This window comes from Mustelus asterias, chromosome 3 (assembly GCF_964213995.1).
Source record: "Mustelus asterias chromosome 3, sMusAst1.hap1.1, whole genome shotgun sequence".
Taxonomy (NCBI): Eukaryota; Metazoa; Chordata; class Chondrichthyes; order Carcharhiniformes; family Triakidae; genus Mustelus; species Mustelus asterias.
The window spans coordinates 61,795,471-61,816,470 of NC_135803.1; the positions used below are offsets into that span (position 1 = coordinate 61,795,471).

General features: G+C 42.4%; 1 protein-coding gene across 7 annotated transcripts in view; it reads right to left on the bottom strand.

Moving 5' to 3' along the window:
- Nucleotides 1-21,000, bottom strand: part of LOC144491351 (beta-galactoside alpha-2,6-sialyltransferase 1-like) — a 146,153-nt gene that overhangs the window by 19,064 nt on the left and 106,089 nt on the right. For all 7 annotated transcript variants that reach the window (XM_078209040.1, XM_078209037.1, XM_078209042.1 and 4 more), the window contains 3 exons: nucleotides 8,422-8,519; nucleotides 4,925-5,026; nucleotides 2,215-2,389 (listed from right to left, as the gene is read on the bottom strand). In XM_078209040.1, the coding sequence (XP_078065166.1) occupies nucleotides 2,215-2,389; nucleotides 4,925-5,026; nucleotides 8,422-8,519 (375 nt within the window). The remainder of the gene's footprint in view (nucleotides 1-2,214; nucleotides 2,390-4,924; nucleotides 5,027-8,421; nucleotides 8,520-21,000) is intronic.

The window sequence follows — 21,000 nt, forward strand, 5'->3', positions numbered from 1 at the left end:
GGCTGTGGCGCCCAGTGGGGAGCCCGTTAAACGGCCTCTGCTGATGTCTCCTGGCCCATTTCGCTGCTCAATTAGCGCAGTGGGCTGGGAGAATCGCCCACTTGGTTTACTGAGAAATTACATTGAGGCCTCACCTGCTTGCTCAGGTGGATGAAAAGGATTCAACGATACAGTTCAAAGGTGAACAGGGAGTTGTCCCAATGTTCTGAGTCACAATGAATCTTTCACAACACCATGAATAATAGAATGACTGGTCATGTATCTCACTTATGATTACATTGTCAGATTTGTCCTCAAACCCATGACTGTATTTGAAAAGGAGCCCACTGGTTATGAAACATCTTGAGATAGCTAGGGAACAGGATAAGGAGAAGGTTCACCTTCCTTACTGTGATTCTGAGACTAATTACTTAGCACCAATTTACCTTTTTGTTCATCTGCCACTGTTTTCAGTTCCACCAACTGCACTAGTTATCTATTCCAAAATTCTGTTCACAAACTTATTTTTTTTTAAAATTTGCCCAAATTTTCTATTTTTTCACAATTAAACCGAGTGCCCAAGAGAACTTTTCTGAATACAAATTTTGCACAGCGATGAAAATTCGGAAGTTCTCTATCAAGTTACCACTCTTTCTTTGCCTGTATAGAGAGTCAAGTCCCGGGTTAGATCACCTTTCCTCATAAATTAGGCTTTTAGGATCAGACCTTCTGAGAAATCCTTCCAATAATCCTATATCTTTCCTGTACTACAAAACTGAAACCTGAAGGTAGCATGCCAAACTACAACACTACCTCTTTATCTTTTTTTAATTCATTCATGGGACATTGATATCGCTGGTTGGCAGGCATTTATTGCCCATCCCCCGAATCACCTTCAACTGAGTGGCTTGTTAGGTTAGTTAAGAGCCAACCACATAGAAATCATAGAAACCCTACAGTACAGAAAGAGGCCGTTCGGCCCATCGAGTCTGCACCGACCACAAGCCCACCCAGGCCCTACCCCCATATCCCTACATATTTACCCACGAATCCCTCTAACCTACGCATCTCAGGACACTAAGGGCAATTTTTTTAGCATGGCCAATCAACCTAACCCGCACATCTTTGGACTGTGGGAGGAAACCACAGCACCCGGAGGAAACCCACGCAGACATGAGGAGAATGTGCAAACTCCACACAGACAGTGACCCAAGCCGGGAATCGAACCCAGGTCCCTGGAGCTGTGAAGCAGCAGTGCTAACCACTGTGCTACCGTGCCGCCCTGTAGACCATGTAGACCATACCTGGTAAGGACAGCAGATTTCCTTCCCTAAAGGACATTAGTGAACCAGATGGTTTTTCCGATAATCGACAATGGTTTCACGGTCATCAGTGAACTCTGAATTCCAGATATTTTTATCTGAATTCAAATTTCACCATCTGCTTTGGCGGGATTTGAACTTAGATCCCCAGAACATTAGCTGAGTTTCTGGATTAATAGTCTAGCAATAATACCACTCGGCCATCACCGCTTAAACATCCTTATCTGTACATCCCAATATTCCAGTTGTTTTTCTCACCAAGCATGTTGCTATTTAATTGACATTTGCCATTTTAAAATGTTGAGATTGCCATCAGTTTGTATCATTCATACTTCCTTCCACACTTCATTCTGAAAGCAAACTAAACCAGGATCAATTTATTCCAATGTTCATTGCTCTGAATACAGCAGTGACAAGCACCAAAGTCAATTGGCATCTTACACTGATATATGTATGTATATTTTATATCTACATATAATAGATAAATAGCAACCTGCAGCTGCAAAGAAAAGGCTATATTACTTCACAAAGGATAACACAGAACAGAATAGGAAAACAATCTCCTGTAACCAAGAGCAATTACATGACTGAAGCACACAAAGGTAGCTCCTCGCAGCTCCAGGGACCTGGGTTCAATTCCGGCCTCGGGGACTGACGTGGGGAGTTTGTACGTTCTCCCTGTGGGTTTTCTCCGGGTGCTCCCACACTCCAAAGATGTGTAGGTTAGGCTGATTGGCCACGCTAAATTGTCCCTTAGTGTCAGGGGGACCAGCAGGGTTAATACATGGGGTTACGGGGATAGGGCCTGGGTGGGATTGTGGTTGGTGCAGACTCGATGGGCCAAAGGGCCTCCTTCTGCACTGGAGGGATTCTGTTAAAGTCAGCCTCAGTTGCTGCAGAACTCTTCACTTACCCATCAAACCGGAGGAAGGAGGATTGCGCTGGATTTCTTCAGCTGTGTTCTCCTGCAAGATGTCCCAAAGCTGCCATTGCATCTTGGGGTTCATTATGTAGAAGAGCTGGTCTGGATTACTTTTACGATATTTTTTGTAATTGTCGAAGAAATTATAATCTGGATGGTTGAACCACTGTGGGAGAAAACAGAAATATTGAATACCATGATGTAGGGTGATACTTGTTTCCCTCCCCGTCGCTCACAAAATTATTGTTGCAATTTTCAAAACATGACTTGTGCTGTTCTGAAGTAGATTCACTGAAATTCTGCCATCACTGAGTGTTCCGTTAAAATACAGCAGGTATAAGTCCATTATACAATCGACAAAAGTTTCAGTTTATTTATTAGTGTCACAAGTAGGCTTATATTAACACTGCAATAAAGTTACTGTGAAAATCCTCTAGTCGCCACACCCTGGCGCCTGTTCGGGTACACTGAGGGTGAATTTAGCATGGCCAATGCATCTAACCAGCATGTCTTTCGGACTGTGGGAGGAAACCGGAGCACCCAGAGGAAACTCACACAGACACAGGGAGGGTGTGCAGACTCCGCACTGATAGCGACCCAAACCAGGAGTCAAGCCTGGGTCCCTGGCGCTGTGAGGCAGCAATGCTAACCACTGTGCCACTGTGTCGCCCAAATATGTGAGGGGTCTGTGTGCCACAATCAGTGCTGACCTGGTCTGTTACCAGCTCCCATTACACAAGGAAAGGCACAAGTAAGCCATTATATAACTTTGACCAGCGAACAAATGTGACTGATGCTTTAAGCAGTCCAACAACACTGCAATTTTTGTAGCAATGCACTGTAAGAATAACGTGTGAGCATCAAGTGCGTTCATGCTAAGTCATCACTTCCCCATCCCCCGTTGCACAATAAGTGCCCAATGCATAAATACTCACGCATGATAGGTCACAATGCTAACAATAACAATAGGTTTACAAGAATGTTTCCAGGGATGAGAAACTTCAGTTACAAGGATAGATTGGAGATTTTCCTTTGCTTCAACATACATCATCCTTCAACTTGATGAGCTGAAGATGAAGTATAAACACATTTTGGGGCCAATTGTCTTCTCTTGGCCCTGTTGGAGAACCAGTGGGTGTGAGGGGTATTGGTGTGTTTCATGCCTATCCCTGGTCCATTGTTCACTTGAATTTTGGTATTTGAGGCTTTCTGACTACTGTTTGAGAGCAACAGCCAGCAGGCCACACAACCTGAAGACAAGGCTGGGCAGCAGCAGTAATAGGTTACCAACTCTCTCATCTCAGATGTTGGAGCTGGTTCCTGGTTCCACAGATCCTCCAGTACATAGAGAGTACCCCAAGTTTATTGGGATATTCCTGCATGTGGGAATGCCACCTCCCCACCTCACAAATAACCATTCTGGACATGTCCTCCAGTCAGGAGAAGCCCTGAAAATCCTACAGTATTGTTGGGAGGGGCAAAGACATGGCCAAGTCAGTTTATTGTACCATTTCTTAACCAATTCCCCAAACATACCAAAGGGGAAAATATGTGAAAAGGACATCACCACTCTTCTCCCCGAAAGACTGGCTTCTATTAGAAATGCAAGCAAGCTAGCTTCTTTGTTTTGTAATTATTTTCCCCTTTTGCATTTCTGAGTCATGCCAGTGTATTTGGCAGTGACAGCCCCCCACTGTTTTGCTAACATGGCCTGTATGAGAGACTAGTTAGGCCCCATTTAGTACTGCATCCAGTTCTGGGCGCCATACTTGAGGAAGATGTAAAGGCATTAGAAAGAGTACAGAGGAGATTCACAAGAATGATTCCAGGGATAAAGAACTGCAGCTATGGGGATAGATGAGAGAGATTGGGACTCTTTTACTTGGAGAAATGAAGACTGAGAAGAGACTTGATAGAGGTATTCAAAATCCTGAGGGGCATGGACAGGGTAAATAGTGAGAAACTGTTCCCACTCAAGACAGCATCAAGAACTAGAAGGCACAGATTCCAATGATTGACAAAGATGCGAGGAAACATCTTCAACCGGAGGGTAGGTGGAGTCTGGAACAAACTTCCTGAGAGGATGGTGGAGGCAGGTTCGATCGAGGTATTGAAAAGGGAATTGGATTGCCATCTGAAAAGAAAGAATGTGAAAAGTTATGGGGATAAGGCAGGGGAATTGGACTCGGTAGAATGCTCTTTCAAAAGCCAGTACAGACTCGATGGGCTGAATGGCCTCCTTCTGAACTGTAAAGTTTCTGTCTTGATGTGTAAGCCTGGAGTATGAGTGCTACCTAGCTCTCTCTTTGTGGATACCATCATTGGCAAACCCAACTCACTGAGCAACCACAGGCACAACCGCCAGAATTCTACCGCCCCACCCGCCACGGGAATCGGAGCAGGCGAAGAGCGGACAATGGGATTTTCCGGTCTCGGGTCGAGTGAGGCTGTAAATTCCTGTCCAATGTTACTGGGTAGCGATCAGGAGCTGCAATGTTGGATGATTTTATATTTAATGTAACTAACACAAAGGTCACATACTCCTACCATTTGTAGGTAACAATGCTTTCAATGTCTTTTCCAGGTAGGTAGATGAACATTTCAATCTGTGACCACAGCTGTGGGCAGGACAAAAAGTCACATTTCTTGAAATTCCTCCAGAAGGTAACAGCATACTCCAGCAGGTTAATTAAAATCATACCTCCGTAAGATTAGATGAATACGGCGCTGGATCCCACACTAATAAGATGCCCTTTCTGTATAAATCGTTATCGTGGAACTTGGACTCTTGCTTTAAGATGAGCTGGGGGTGAAAAGTTCTGGTTTAGCATGTGCCAAAGAAGGAAGAGTAAAATAGATTTTTATATACTCAATACATACACTGAGTTCATCAATTCTAATAGAACAATCAAAACCTCCACTGCTTGACAAAATAAATCTTTAATAATATCACCATGTAAGTACTTATAATTGATCTTTGAGAAGTAGCTGGAGCGATTCCAATGTCTCTCACTATAAAACAACACAGAAATACAGACTCATCAGAGTACCCACTGCAACAAAAGATTATTCTGTATCTTTATAAAATGAAATTTAAAGCTGCAGTGCCTCATAACAATTAAAGACTGCTTTTCTTTTAATGCATCACTCAAACAGCGTCTAATTTTCCCTGTTCTCAAAGCTTCCACATGTGACACAAAGATATACAGACAATCCCAAAACCATTGCTACTCTTATTTCTATAACCACATCAACCAACAGTCATAACATCTCCATTTATATACTCTTTTCTTCAATTTTTGAAAGAAATATTGAAACCACAGTGTAAACAAAAAATATGGAAGACGGAGAATGCAAAATATCTCTAATGGATGAATTCTAATCCCAAATCCAGTGATGCTACAAGGTTCATTAGAAACAAACTACTGGGTGAATGTCAGATCCACAAATTGTTCACAAAATTCAACAAACACCAATTCCAGTCCCTTCACAATATGGGTCATTGCAGCTTTCAAAGCAACTTTTAAATCTGCAACTTTTCACAATAAAAATGTCATTATGTAAAAAAAAGTCAAACTCATCAACTTCTTTTATTGAAGAGTTAGAGCTGGAAATGTACGTATGTTATGGCTGATTTCTGCCTCCACCAACTGCTGTCTGATGTATGTAAGATTAAACAAGTGCTCTGTCAGCTTCTTAGAAATTCTTGGCCTTTTAACTTTACAGCCCCAATTTTAACCGGGGTAGAAACAGAAATTGCAGCGGCTGTAGTGATCACCCACCTTTTGCCTAGCTCTACATTCAGGCAAGGAAAACATTTTGGAATTAATCCATTGGTGGCAGCCCCCAGGGTTCCTTTAAGGAACGGCTGTTCTGGCTGGTTTCTTGTGACAAAATTAACACCAATGGCGCATGCTGTACTCAGCCATGTCAGCATTGGGTCAGACCTCTGTTTAAGGCACTGACTAATCAATGAAGCATATCATTTAAAAATAGATACTTTAAAAAATAACAGCCCTAGAGTTACAGAAAAACATTATTAAAATAACTCACTGATGTCCAGAGTGCTATATCCTGAAAATGTATATTTTTTTAACATTGTCATTGAGCATATAGTATATAAACAATCAATAGGGTATAGCCGAAGTCACCTGTAACAAGAGCAAGTGTTGCATTAATTAATCGAAAAGATTGCTCAAGCACAGAAGAACTTGGAGAGATTGGGTGGGAAGCTATCTCAGCTAATGATAGTTATGTAGCTGTTATTGCTGTACATAAGCATTTTCTGAATATTTTAGAATGAATCTTTGATACATAAGCTTCCAAAACCCATTTATCTCCAGCATTTTTCAAATTGCTTTATTGATGGACATGTTTGGGAGTAATTAGCAAATGTTTGCCACCCAAAACTCTGATTTGTGTTGAATGCCATCTCCCCATATATGGACTAGATCATCCTGCACCAAATGGCTGGTTAATCCCCACATCAAAGGGATGCACCCTAATGTGGCTGGAGGACCTGAGTAGCATTCTGGAGGCACGGTACCTGTTTGGAATAAGAACATAAGAAACAGTAGCAGGTTCACGCCATTCAGTGAACTGAGCCTGCTCTGCCATTCAATAAGATCATGGCTGATCTGACTATGGCTTTAACTCCATTTTCCTGCCTTCCGTCCATGGCCCATAACCCTCTTGTAGATCATGTAGAATGGGTTTTGACGATGACGGGGTGGGCAACAGAAAAAAATACTTTTGTTCACCTTTAGGGTGCTTCCAGTGTGGCCTCTCCTCTTCCTCACCCACTGTTTCCACAACCACCAATGGACAAATGAGGAAATGAATTGTTCTACTTTGAATATCTTCCGTTGGCCACATAGCAATCCTTGACTGGTCACTGGTATCTGACAATTCTATGACCCTAATCCCACTCTTCCTACTGCACCCCCCCCTCCCCCACACTCCCTGCACCCAATCCTGGTACGCCAATTATTATTATTAGGAATGCCATCAAATTATGTCAACTAATTCAGCTTGTCATATGGGATGAGGTTAACTCATTTAGGTGTGATCACAGTCAGCACCTCAGGAGTAATGGACCCAGGATAGTGCCATCACATTACATTATTAGCACCAATATGTCCTTTGTAAGCCAATTGTGACCCAGGGATACAAGAATATTATTCGCTAGATTTTGAAAGACTCATTTTTAAAAGCGGTATTAGAAGAGATTCTAGATGGCGATCACCTGGAGAAAGTAGATAAGAATGGTGGAGGCTTGGTTTCACCTGCAGTTACATAGCTAACTTTCTGTTTTCATGCTCCACTGTTGCCTTCCCCAATATGACCATACAGATTCCTCTTCAGTTGTTCCATAGAAATATACCCGACATACTATTGCCATCAAAACAACCTTTCACTCAGCTTTTGCTCTTGTTTTGTGTCTGCTACATGACTTAGAAGTTGGGTTCGTGGGATATAGGAAGACCATTTGAAAATGCATCATTACTGCATTCTTACCATTCCAATAATCAGTTCAGTAACAGGCACCCTGTAGAGTTAGGGTCTTCTAGATATATCTGAATGTTTGTATTATGTTTTTTCTTGGCTGTTCTAGGGATGTGGGCTTTGCTTACAAGGCTAGCATTTATTGCCCGTCCCTTGAGAAGGTGGTGGTGAGTCACCTACTGCAACTACTGCAGGCCATGTGGGGAAGATACACCCACAGTACTCTTAGGGAGGAAATTCCATGTTCAATGTTTTGGGATTATTTTAGACTAATTCTAAGTGAAATTGTGTTAGGGTTCTTGAACAATCTGTTCTCCACTGTATATTATCTTCTCCCCTCTTATTGTGCACCCCATTTCCAAACAAGACTACAGCTTGTTCCCAGGCCACTGTCAATGCTACTCTTGAACCATCATCCAGGAGGTGCACAAGATGAATTTGTGGGGAAAAGATTCCCCCTTGTGGGAATTTGTCTCATATCTGCTCCATCCCTCCCCCACACCAGTCGTGGAGTGTGGGGTATGAACTGGATGTTAGCTGCCGGTTTGTGGTCATTCTTCTCTTGGTGTCACTCCTGTGACACTGACCTGTTGCAGCTCTTTCAAAATCCTGCAAAATAGAATTGTAAACATACCACTTTGCTGTCGAACCCTAGATTTTTTCCACGTCACAGTCAACCTTGCTTGACATTACCTGTGAATTAATTATTCGAATTGTTGTGCGTCTCCCCACATCAGACTCAAATCCTATGGTAGGTGCCCCATTGAACCTCAGAACAGCGTCATGGGCATCTGATAATAAGAGAAAGTGACAAGTAGATTCCAAATGTTTATTTCTGCTTAGACCATTGATCACTGAATTATCTATTTGCAAATCCAGAGGGATATTTAAGGGAAATTTTCAAATTGCGTGAAGTTGTGTGCAATTCAATAAATAGTTAATTAAATGTTGGAGCTGACCTGATGAAACATGGGAATTGAGGTATTAAAGAAATTACGTTTGATTGCATCATGAGTGTAATTGTTTGCCAAATCACAGCAGCCAATAACCCAATGGCTATAAATGTTCAAAAAAAATTAAATTTAGAATGTGTTGTTTGTGTAACTAAGAGGCAGAGTGGATTGTAATAGAGTTAGATCGTGATACAGTCCCATCTTCCCATGTGTTCTGACAGACTGACCTTTCATGTGCCTGGGGGACTATATTCATGGTTTATACAAATTGGTGGAGATGAGATTCAGTCACGCTCCCATCCATTCTCTTGCTTTCCAGAGAATGTGCTGGAATGCTCCTAAAAGGGATGTCCCAGCCTCCAGAATTTAAGTGGAAGGCCAACCTGGCAACTGACCATGGTGGATGATTGAAAACACAAAGATAAGTATCTAAGGAACTGTTGGTACATTCTTGCATTACATGTAAAGTCTTTTCTGAACATTTCTGAATCGCATTTCAGGAAACCAGTAATACTGAGCTTGGCTGACTAGGCCTTGAAGATGTCTATTCTTAATGAAGACTGCTCGGAACCTGCTGCAATATTTTCTGTTTCTTACAGAGACAATGAGAGAAAGTCCAATCCCCATTATTTATAATGGGGGAGAAAAGCAAAGATGTGGAGAGCCAAGTAATGACTTCTACTTAGAATCATAGAAACCCTACTTACATGATGCTGTTAAGGTGGAGAAATGTCCCAATGTGTTTTGCAGAAGCACAGTCAAAAAATGCACACCAAGCCAAAGAAGGCGATATTAGGAAGGGTGGCCGAAAGGAAAGGCAAGGACAGACAGCAACAGAGAGATTAATATGAGGAGCAGATAGAGAGAGAATAAGGGGGTGAAACTGAGAGTGCGAAATTAAGAGTAAGAGAACAAGAGGATAAAGGGCAAAATAGAAGAGATGAATTATGAGAATGAAAGGAATGAATGAAAGAAAATGAGACAGTCAAGGATAGAGATGGGTAGATAGAGAAGCCAGAAATCAGCAAAGGAAACTAGGTGATGAAAAATAAATCGGCAATCATTGTACTAAACTTTAAAAAAAAATTGAAATACTTTTCAAAGTGGAGTAGGGAATTTTAAGAAGTAAATCAATGTGTTGACTCTAATTTAAAGAATATCCAAGAAAATGTTAATGAACATCAGGATTTCCTAGTCCCTTAACCGAAGCTGAGTCTGTGTTACAATTATGGTGCTACTATAAAGCACTGGACACCAATGATAACAGAATTGTATAAGTCTGGAAGTGTTCAGAGTGCAGTTCATCTGCTAGATGTCAAAGTTTGCAAAGTGCTGTGCACATCTCTTTCACATGTCTTTCAACAACATTTTTTGGCCAAATATCTGTTCAGTTTAATCTGCCAAATGAAATCTTGGCCACTGTCTCGGTGAGTGACCTACTTCCATACTTTCGGTAGGCTCTGCAGTTAAATCTAAATTGAGCCAATGGGATTATATCCAGGACTGATCTGCTTGCATTTGATTTGAACTTACTTCTTTGCAAAACCTGGCTGCGGTCAGGCAATTTGGCCAGATATTCTATTTTGATCAGGTTCAACTCAAACAACGTACTGTTGTTAGAATCTACACATCCACAACATCTTATATTAGGATGCTGTTGATGGTGACAGTCGCTCCAGTATGCAGAATGCTCATTTATGCCATCAAAGATTTACTATGAAAGCAAAGTAAAATTAACATTTATTTCTTATCTAGTGAGCTTGATAATATTGGTTCACTAATGTCCTTTTGGGAATGATAAGCAGAAATTACTCTTTTGTATCTATTTGAATACAATTCCTGGAGTTCCCAGATGCCCAAATAATTTCTCTGCCAATGAGAAATAAGCAATTCCGAATGACATAAGTTTAGGGGCTGGAAAATGTTTTATTTGCCCAAGACCTGAATGAGGCAGAGGATTGACACTCCTTTCAATAGGACCTGCTTAATATTACAAAATATGTCTACGAATAGAAGCAATTCTATAGAAAGATAAGGAACTCTTCCTTTACTGGCAGTAAGTAGAGTAATTCAACATTTTAATGTGCTGCACAGGTTTAATGTCTATTAGCATTGATACTTCTTAAACATTTTGACTCCTTGAAATAAACCTTAGGTTACGGACGTGGGGAATATTCTATACCAGGGAACTCAAACTGCTTCTATGCAAACAATTTTAAAATGACTAGGTCATCTGCTTTTGGTTAGTCAGCAAGATGAATAGTGCTTCAAGAGATCATAAACCACTAAAAGCATGCGCTGATGTTGATGGTCACAATTTCTTGCTTTCTAATTCCACCTCGTGGGAGTGTCGATTTCCAAAGAAGCAACCACAGAATGGACGACTTGGGGTGGGTCAAATGTGCACAGCACACAAAAGGCTAGCTATTACTTCCAACCTGGGAGAAGTGGTGGTGTGGTGGTAATGTCGCTGGAATCCAGAGACTCAGGGTAATGCTCTGGGGGACCCAGGTTCGAATCCCATCCATGTCAGATCGTGAAATTTGAATTCAATACAAAATCTTGAATTAAAAGCTTAATGATGACCATGAAACCATTGTTGAATGTTGTAAAAAGCCATCTGCTTCACTAATGTCCTTTAGGGAAGGAAATCTGTCATCCTTATCCAGTCTGGCCTACAAGCGACTCCAGATCGACATCAATGTGTTTGATTCTTAAATGTTCTCTGAAATGTCCTGGCAAGCCACTCAGTTCAAGGGTAATTCAGGATGGGCAATAAATGCTGGTTCACACAGCAATGCCCACATCCCATGGATACATTCTTTTTAAAAAGCAGATCTATTGTACATGCTATTATCAGTTTTGAAACTCTGAAAGGTGCAGTGTGTATGGATAGAGGAGCTTCAACTTGTCTATGTTTTGAAACTAAGGTTAATTTTCAGTTTTTTTGCAAGGAATAAAACTGCTGTTACCTCCATTAATGGAACTGCCTGATTTTTACTCCCAGTGAACTCAGGAGGGCGGCAAATTAAAAATCTACTCCAATGCTTCAAAATGTTTAATTTCTTGTTCATAAAGTATATCAATAGATAGAGGAACTAAAACCCTGCTAAGTTCTAGATTTTCAAGAAGAGTTACTTTGATTAGCCAGATCTTTGAGCCAGAAGTTAGACAAGACCCAAAAATAGGCACGTGATTAATCAGCATGCAGCCAGCACAAGGCACTTTGCTAAGTGATTCCATGCCTGAGTAGGCAGTGCAAAATCTAGAGAGGCCAGCACAAGTTTCAGCTAGCCTATGCTACTAAACTCTAGCCAACACCTGTTATCGAGGAGTCGTACTTTGGATACAGCAGGTGTTTGGATTCACTGCACCTAGTGACCGGGACCTGGAAAAAACAGGAAAGACACTGAATAATGACATAGCATAGTAGAAACTGGGTGGCAAGGTTCTCAGACGCAGCACTGGAGGCCTGTGTGCAGAAGGTGGTCAGGAGAGGGAGAGGTCCTCTATCTACTGGGGGCCAGGGACAGATAGCCATCAGGGTCAAAACCAGGATTATAATTCAGTGGATCTGGATGCAAAGCTGCGGAAAGTGCAATGGCCTCACATGTGTGGTCACGGTCAGAGCACGAATCTTCAAATGTCACATTCCTCCAACTGCACTACTAGTCTCACAGTCATGACTCAAATTTACTTTCACAGTTTCACCTCACCGTCACACGCTTGGCATTGCTGCAGCCTCACAGCTTGCACGCACGTGCAGCTATTCAACTATGGCAATCACACCACCAAAACAGGTGGCAGGACAAGATACTGCATATTTGAGAGTTGCAGCAGCTAATCAGCGGGGGACAGGCAATCGTCAGGGGGACAAAATGGCTGGAGGTCTGTATCCCTTAGGGTCACCGTCATTAGAGAAGCCATGACTGACGTCATGGCCAGCAACAGGGCTGAAAGGATTGAAAATGATAATATGTAGCAACCTAATCCTCCTTCTCACATCCCATTTCCCCTTCATCCCACAATCTCTTTATATTTACTCACTGCAGATGGTATAAGTGTGTATCTCTTATGCCCCCCACTTCCATCTCAGCAACTCTACCCTGAAGAACTGCTACCTACTCAGACAGTATGCAACAGTGTGAAAGATAAGTGGAAGAAGAGACTAATGATGATGAAACACCACCACTCAATCTCACACTTGCAGCTATCAGCTCAGGTATCGACACTGCATCTAATTTAGAGGGTAGTAAAGAAACCAGGGGCTGGATTTTCATCATGGAAATGGGCAGCTCCACTCTACTCATTTTACAACTCGGCAGACTATTCTCCAAATAAATGGTCCTGCACACACACTATTTGTGCTCCGGGAAGGCAAATGTGAAATTAAGTCTGACCCAACCCTGAAGCAGTTTGGATGTGGACACGGAGGCAGGTGAGTTTCAAGGCAGTCTTGTTAGGAGGACAGTATTCATAATGAGACCAGATGTGAACTGTATCAACAGCAACAGATGGCCAGATATTTGTTTCTCTCGATGGCCTTATTATGAAAGCTTGGCTGAGCTGCAAGGCTCATTAATGAATTAGGTCAGCTTGGGGGGGGAGGAGGAGCGGTGGTTCTGTTTACACAGGCTGCTGTGTAGTATTTGCTTTGATTGAATGATATCATGAGAATAAGTTATTCTTTCTTTGAACTATTTTCACCTCAATATCTGTAAATTTATTTGTGGAAGATTAAGAGATGTGAAGTGAGGTAAAGTTTCTGTTGTTAATATTATAATGGTCTGACTGACATTTTCACAGGGTTGTAAGAGCAACCGTTTTTTTCAAAGGACTTTTGAATGTTTGTTTTGTTTTAATATTTATATTTCTTGCTCTTCTGCTGAGGTCTCTGAAGAGGATTTCAAAGGGAACCCTGTTATCCGAGTGAAGCCACGAGAATACTCTGCCTGCTTCTCTCTGGTACGAGCGAATGTAATGTACCCTCCTCAAGTGGCATAAAGAATACCAGCGATGGCTCTGATACAGCAGTGCCTGGAAAGCTCAGAGAGGTTATGGATGTTGTTGAAAGGATTTTGACATGAAGAAGGTCAAGGTCTCAGTCAGCTTCACAGCCACTGGCAGCACCATGATTGCCCCGCTCTGAAGCTGCAGCTCTGCCTTCTACAGGTGGCAGATTTCAGTGAACACACCCTCTGTAAAGTGGGGATGTTGCACACACCATTCCTTGGTAAGGCTGAGGGAAGAAAATTGCACCCTGAAAACCTCAGGTGGATAAAGCCTCCTGCTGAGAGGTAGCCTCTCTCCTCTCTTTGTCCTCCCCTGTGAGTAGTTTGATTTCCTCTTGGCTTTATCTTCCCGATTCCCTCTCTTTTTTTTATTCAGCGTTGGCTGGCCAGCATTTATTGCCCATCCCTCATCACCCTTAAACTGACTGGCTAGCTAGGCCATTTCAGAGGGCAGTTGAGAGTCAACCACTTTGCTGTGGCTCTGAAGTCACATGTAGGCCAGAACAGGTAAGGAAGGCAGATTTCCTTCCCTAAAGGACATGAGTGAATGTCCTCGGATTTCATAGAAACCCTACAGTGCAGAAGGAGGCCATTTGGCCCATCGAGTCTGCACCGGCAACAATTCCACCCAGGCCTAGGCTTTCTCTTCTCGATCTCTCTGACATGCTGCATATCAAGGGGGATGGGTAGCCATCACAGTCGGGAGCAACTAGTCTGCTGAAACTGCTGAAGTCAGAACCAAGCCTTCACCACATGTAACACAACACCTTGTCGATTTTACAAACTTTAACTCGCAGTAGAAAATTCACAGCATTTCAACAAACTCAGAAACACTAAAAAACAATCAACAGCTAATCTGAAAGAGGTTGGTGATCCCTTTAAATAATGCTGGTGATGTGTTCTTTCTGCTGCTGAACACGTTAATTAGCCGGAACGTTCAGGTCAAAAGTGTCACATTTGGTATCAATTCAGCGTTAAACACTGACTGATTTCACAACCTGCTACTACTCTGCATACTTCCTGAACATGCCCCCTCACAGTCAGGCTAAGCACAAAATGTCTACTGCCGACTTTGCCAGAACTGTGTGTGCACGCTGCTAACGCTATTTTGCACTCAGGAGCATTAAACATCTGCAATATTATTCTGTTGCTACACATTGACTGCTGTGCTGAAATAGACAGAGTAGCTTAAGTATGGGTGAGGAATGCACTGGTGAGTGGGGTGAAATATTTCACACTCTTTCTTCCTTGCATACACACACACACACACAAAATTACCACGATCACTCAGTAAAATTCGAAAATTGCCTCAAAATCAATAATCAAGAATACCTTCTGCTTTTCCTCCCTATCAGCCACCATACCATTGATAGAATATTGGCAGAACACTTGTTTTATGAGATGGTATTTGGAGTTTCCATCAGTCATTTGCCAAAATTAAGTCAATCGGGAGAATCCCTGAGGACCTTCCCGGCATATCACTTATCCCATAGTGCTTCAGTGCTGATTGAACTGAAGAGAAAGAGCTTCTTAGGCCCAGATTTTCACCACAATGAGGAGCAAGTCTGGAATGGGTAAAATGGTGGAGGAGCCCATGTTTCTTCCGGGGGAAGGGGGAGATGGCCTGCAGCTGGACTGGGGTTTGCGTTTGTACAGTTTACAGAGATAGCTGGCCACTTAACTCATTAGCTGCCTCCACTGAAGTGAAATTTTGGTCAGCCGGGCTTGTGAAACCTGACGTGTGTAGATTGGAACAGGCGACGACTGATCTGAACTTGGTGGATTCAGTTCAATAGGCAGGATACTCCTTTGAAGAGTTAAGGAAATCCTTTGGATATGGCCCTGGGACACCTTTGGGAAAGGAAAGGCACCCTGTGGGGTAGGTGAGGCATGCTTTGGCATTGGTAAAGGTAAACAAGATTTTGTGTAAAAAGTGCATGAAGTTATAAGAATTGTCAAAGCGTCCAAACAACTGGCAAAGAACTGTCAAAGCTGTCAAAGAGCCGTCAAAACTCACTGGAACTTTTAAAAACTCATGGGACTTACGAGAAACAAAAACTTTTACCCAGCAGCCTCCGCATTCGTTCCTGGGGTGGCGAGCCCAAATTCTGATTCACCCACCAGAACAAAAAAAGGTGGAACTGTGGACTGGATGGGAATTCTCCCACCTCTGCGCACCTGGCCCGGGAGCCAAAATATCTATTTCATGTCAGCACAATAACTGCTGGTAAATATATTGATTCCAAGCAAAGGCTTTTTGAAAGAGGCCTTTGAGTGAAAATGTTAACAAAAGCCCACAAAGACACAAAAAGATGATTTTGCGAGGTGAATTTTGTGAGTTCCTGTAGTCTAGGAAATTTCCTCACAGCTGCTCCCAATCCATGAATGTTCCATTCTTACAAATATGGTGGAAACCCCCTGCATGTGTTCAAATCAATGTCATTCAGATAAGGGGCTGGATTCTCCAGACTCGTCCGCAGCTGGGGATTCCCCGGTTCCCACTGCTGTGAATGGTCAAGTGCCAAATCCTCCATTCTCGCTGGCAGCGGAAGTGGGGTGTGAATGACCAGAGAATTCTGGCCCCGTTTTGTATTGGCTAACCAATTACTGTTCATGTGGTGAGAATAAAAAATGAACCCCATGCTTGTTAAAGTTACTGCCACCAAAACCTCGATCAACGGTCTCCCTGTAAATGGTAGCGAGGTGAACAGACTCTGCATCTTGTAAAATATCCTGAAGGTCTGAAGGTGGTATGACTTACTACCCGAGTACAACAGTAAAATGTCCAAGGACACTGAAGTCACCAATCTGTGAATGCTAGCAAATCACTTGCGCTAGCTGTCAATCCCAAAGAACAAATTGATTGCATTTTCTGCAGTCCTTCCTCCAAACAAAACTGCACTTCCATGTGACATAATTAAACTGATCCAGCAAGGCAGCTTTTTTTAAAGTAAGTAAGAATTAATTTGACAAATTACAAATGCTGGAACAGGAAATCAAAAGGTTTAAAGGAAGGAAGAATTCAGCTCTAATAGGTACTTTTTTAAAAAAAATGGAATAATTGTTAGAAACAGTTTGAGTCCACCACTTCAATGAATGTCAGCCTGAGGGATCTCAATCAAATCTGCCCAACTTTCAATTCCAGTGAAATAAGGGACTCAGCTTGTGAAGTCAAGGACTCGGCTGGTGTCTGGATCCAGATGGTGAATGCACTCACAAATAATGCAGCTTGTGAAAAACAGATAAGAATGTTGCTTCTGCAGGAGAATCACAAGACGACTGATAAGGTATGGACAGACTGAATTCTGTTGAACAAGGACATAGTTAAACTGGCTGAACCAAGCGCTGCAGCTTGTCACGTACACTGGGCGTTCACACAAAAAGTGGCGTGAAAATGGGAGATAAGGATGGGAGGGAACAACCAAATAAGGGACAAAGTAAATATGAACGGGGGCTGAAAGACTTGAGTAGCAGGGGCAGTAAACAAAGGCGGAGTAAAACTAGGGCTTATGATAGGTGGTATAAGATAACAAGACCACCAATTGTGGGGAGGGGAGGGATTGAGAGACACAAAGAAACTGTATAAAAATATGAGATATACTCAAAGGGTGTGCCTACTTGCTGGTCACCCGCTCTTGCAAGAACGTTTAAATAAAAGTGTCTGCTACTTCAGAATTGGACTTGGAATAAATTATTTGCAAAGTGAGCTTCGCTTCTCACAGCCCATCTTAGAAATTCCCACCCATGAGATAATCAGAGTGAAACTCCTATTATGCAACAGCAAATTGGCAACCTGTGTTACCTCTTTAGAGTGAACAAAACCATAAAGTAATGCAATAAGGATATTGATTTAAAATTGGCTTAAGATGTTCGCATGCCCAGGAAATTGTGGATAGAAAATTAACCTGAGGGGAATTTTCTCCAGCTGGCAGATTTAGAGACATTGTTTCATGGAATTTAGGCAGCTTCAAAAGGGGATAATTGTGGTTGTCCCTCAGGAAACTCTAAACGAATATATTTGTCTGGACAAAAATGGACTACATGGGCCACTATTCAGTACACTTGTCCTGTCCACTTCACTGTCTAAGCCTGCCACAACCAAGCCAACTTTTACATCTTTACAACTTGATTAGCTGACAACATGGCCATTCCAAGAACGGGTGTTTTTTAAAAAATTTAACAGCTGATCCCAACTTGCAAACTGACACTGCAGACTAGGAAGTAGATAAAAGTAGATAAGAGCACGCCAGACTTTTCAAAGTAGGAAAAGAGAAGACAGAAATATTTTTCATATTAGCCGGGAAAAGATAAAGGGCGGGTTTTCCGCCCCACCCCCCGGCAGCAGAGGCAGCTCCCCATTGGCCACGGGTGGGATCTTCTGTCCCCGCCAATGTCTCCGGGTTTTGCGTGGCTTGCCCATCCTGCCGCTGGCAACCGGAACCGGGGGTCACCTTCAGCAGATCCGGAAGATTCCACAGGCGGGAAGGGTCGGAACATCCCATCGAAAGTTAATCTAAAACGTGGCTGATAGATAATAAGTGGAGCAGGATGATTGTCACTGAATTTCTAAAAATCCAATCCAGTGACTCTCCGAGCTCAGAAAAGACAAATTTGATGCAACAACTTGATTTTAATTTTGCTGACCAAAATCAGACAAGGCAACATGAACAGCGCAAAATGTCTGAGTGACTCAAATATACACACTAGGGACTGACAAAAGAGTCAGCTATCTGAGTGGTTGATCTCGATGAATTTTAGAAATGTTATTAGGGTTCACATGTAGTTGATTGTGATGCAGAATCAGTACAACACAGGCCCTGATAATGTGTTGCCCAGTGAAGCACAAACTGATAGCATTGGAGGAAATGATTTATTTTTGTTCTTGTAATTCGTTGTATTTTTTATTCTCATGAAAAGCGTGTTTCTATTGTGGTAGAGTAAAGAAAGCTATAAGCGTCGAGATTAAGAGCTCTGTGCATTGCAAATGAGAGGCACTAGCTACAGACACTAATTACAGTCAGTAAACTAGTACGCAGGGAAATCAAAGGAACAATCTGAGCCTTTGAAATATTTTAACTATTTCATTTCTGCATTTGTTTGTGATAAATTCTGTCAACCATTCTTAATGATATATGTTGAATAACTGGAAAATTCATTTCAAGGCAGCAATGCAATGAAGGATTCAGATACCATGGGTAAAGATGCAACAGAGCCTTTAGATATTTTGTAAATGTCTGAAATCCACGCTGGTCTCTTATGATAAAGCTTCTCATTATAAAGCCATTGTCCTGTGTGCAACACTTGTATTTTTGCCTTGATTGATCCACTTTTCCTCATGCGGCATGGTGACACGGGGTGGCATGGTGGCACTGCTGCCTCACAGCGCCAGGGTCCCGGGTTCATTTCCGGCCTCAGGTCACTGTTTGTGTGGAGTTTGCATATTCTCCCCGTGTCTGCGTGCGTTTCCTCCGGGTGCTCTGGTTTCCTCTCACAGTCCAAAGATGTGCAGGATAAGTGGACTGGCCATGATAAATTGACCCTAGTGTTAGGGGGATTAGCAGGGAAAATATGTGGTGTTACGGGAATAGGCCCGGTTGGGACTGTGGTCGGTTCAGACTCTAAGGGCCGAATGGCCTCCTTCTGCACTGTAGGGATTCTATGATTTCTATATATATAAAATGTAGACCTGACCCAGCTTTAATATAACTTCTCTGGATCCCGAAACAGTTGTACTAATCTATTAAAGGTATTTACTTCAATGATGTAAGATTAAAGACTTTGAAAAACAGATTGGACCATGGCGGCTGAAGGTTGCATGGATCTACAGGCAGTACGAAGGTTAACTGACCCATCAAGAGTCTACATGTGATATCTGTCATTGGCTTGTTTTCAAGAACACTAATTTCCTTTCCAGTTTGAGTCTAACTTAATTCTTAACTCACCAAAGTTACTCTAGTGAACCTAAGTCCTTTCTGAGGCAGGTTATTAAGTAAGTTCCAATCCAATGGTGGGAATTGCTATCAGTGCGGTACATTATCACACCCTCGTGTCCCGTTTGTGAATTGAGATTACTCCACTCATATTGGGGGTACATTACAGTGTCCTTCCGAACTTTCTGTGCTTAAAACCAGAATGGAACCAGAAGCATCAAGTTAGTGCTTGTTGACCACCTATTAGGATTTGAGTGAAACCCAGTTCTGGGGGCTGGAGCTGCCACCGGGCAGTAAGTACCAAGTAGTAAGACAGAAGCTTCAACAATAAACAGAAATCACGGTCAGAAGAGCCAGCCACAACACCTTGATGCCATTTTCACTTCTCCCTTCAATGCTATTGATGGTTCCAGCAGCTGACCACAAAACACAAATGAGAAGAGGTTAGAAGGTGATCATTTTTAGCTCCAATAGGAAGCACAGTGAGTTGCACAGTGCTATGAGTCTGAAAACCTTCCATCTGATCTCCTTGCAGCTGCAGGCCTGAAAACAATTTGCCTGCGCCATTAACTGTTGCTGTCTCTCATTCCCGATGCGTCCCCTCTTAAGATACTGCTGTAAAATAGATTTTGGCCAGATTTCAGTCCCATTAACACCCACCACTCCCCCAATAAACCCAGCTCCCGCTCCAACTGACTTCCTAGATGGGGTAAACTGTCAGTAAAGAGTTTGTTTTGCATTGGCAGCACATCAGATTCTTCTACATGAGATCTGAATGGTTCAGGCCTCACGCACAACGCTCCCTCCCTCAACCTGAATATACAGGAAAATGCCCTCCACCCAGAATCCACTTCATCATCGGGATCCGGAAGGAATCAGTGATTGTGAAATGTACCTCACCAAAACAGAATGAGAAGCTGAACTTTAATGCAAGTTCAGAATCTGTTGTTTATTGCCAACAATATAAATTGAAGCTCAAATATTATACATTTACTCTTGAATTTACACAGACTTTTCAGGTCAAGGCTATTGTAGTTGCTGGAATTAACAACCCAGGAGTCTTATGCCCACTGCAGTTCCAATCCGAACGACCGTTTTCTTTTCACTTCTTTCAAAACAGCGTTAGTTTATATTCTCCTTATGTTGTGGCAAATTGATTATAGTTGAATTTGAATTTGAGTCACAGCGAGATTAGGGACACACCCTAATACACCTGGTAATTGATGTGAAAGTGAAGTGATATTACACTACTCCGGGCAAGTGGACTGAATAAGACCTTCAGAAATTTCAGCTCACTCCAGTATGATCTTGGAAAATCCACGGCTGGGATTTTCCACTCCCGTTTTCGTCAGGTGGGTTTAGCGACAGGAGCAGAAA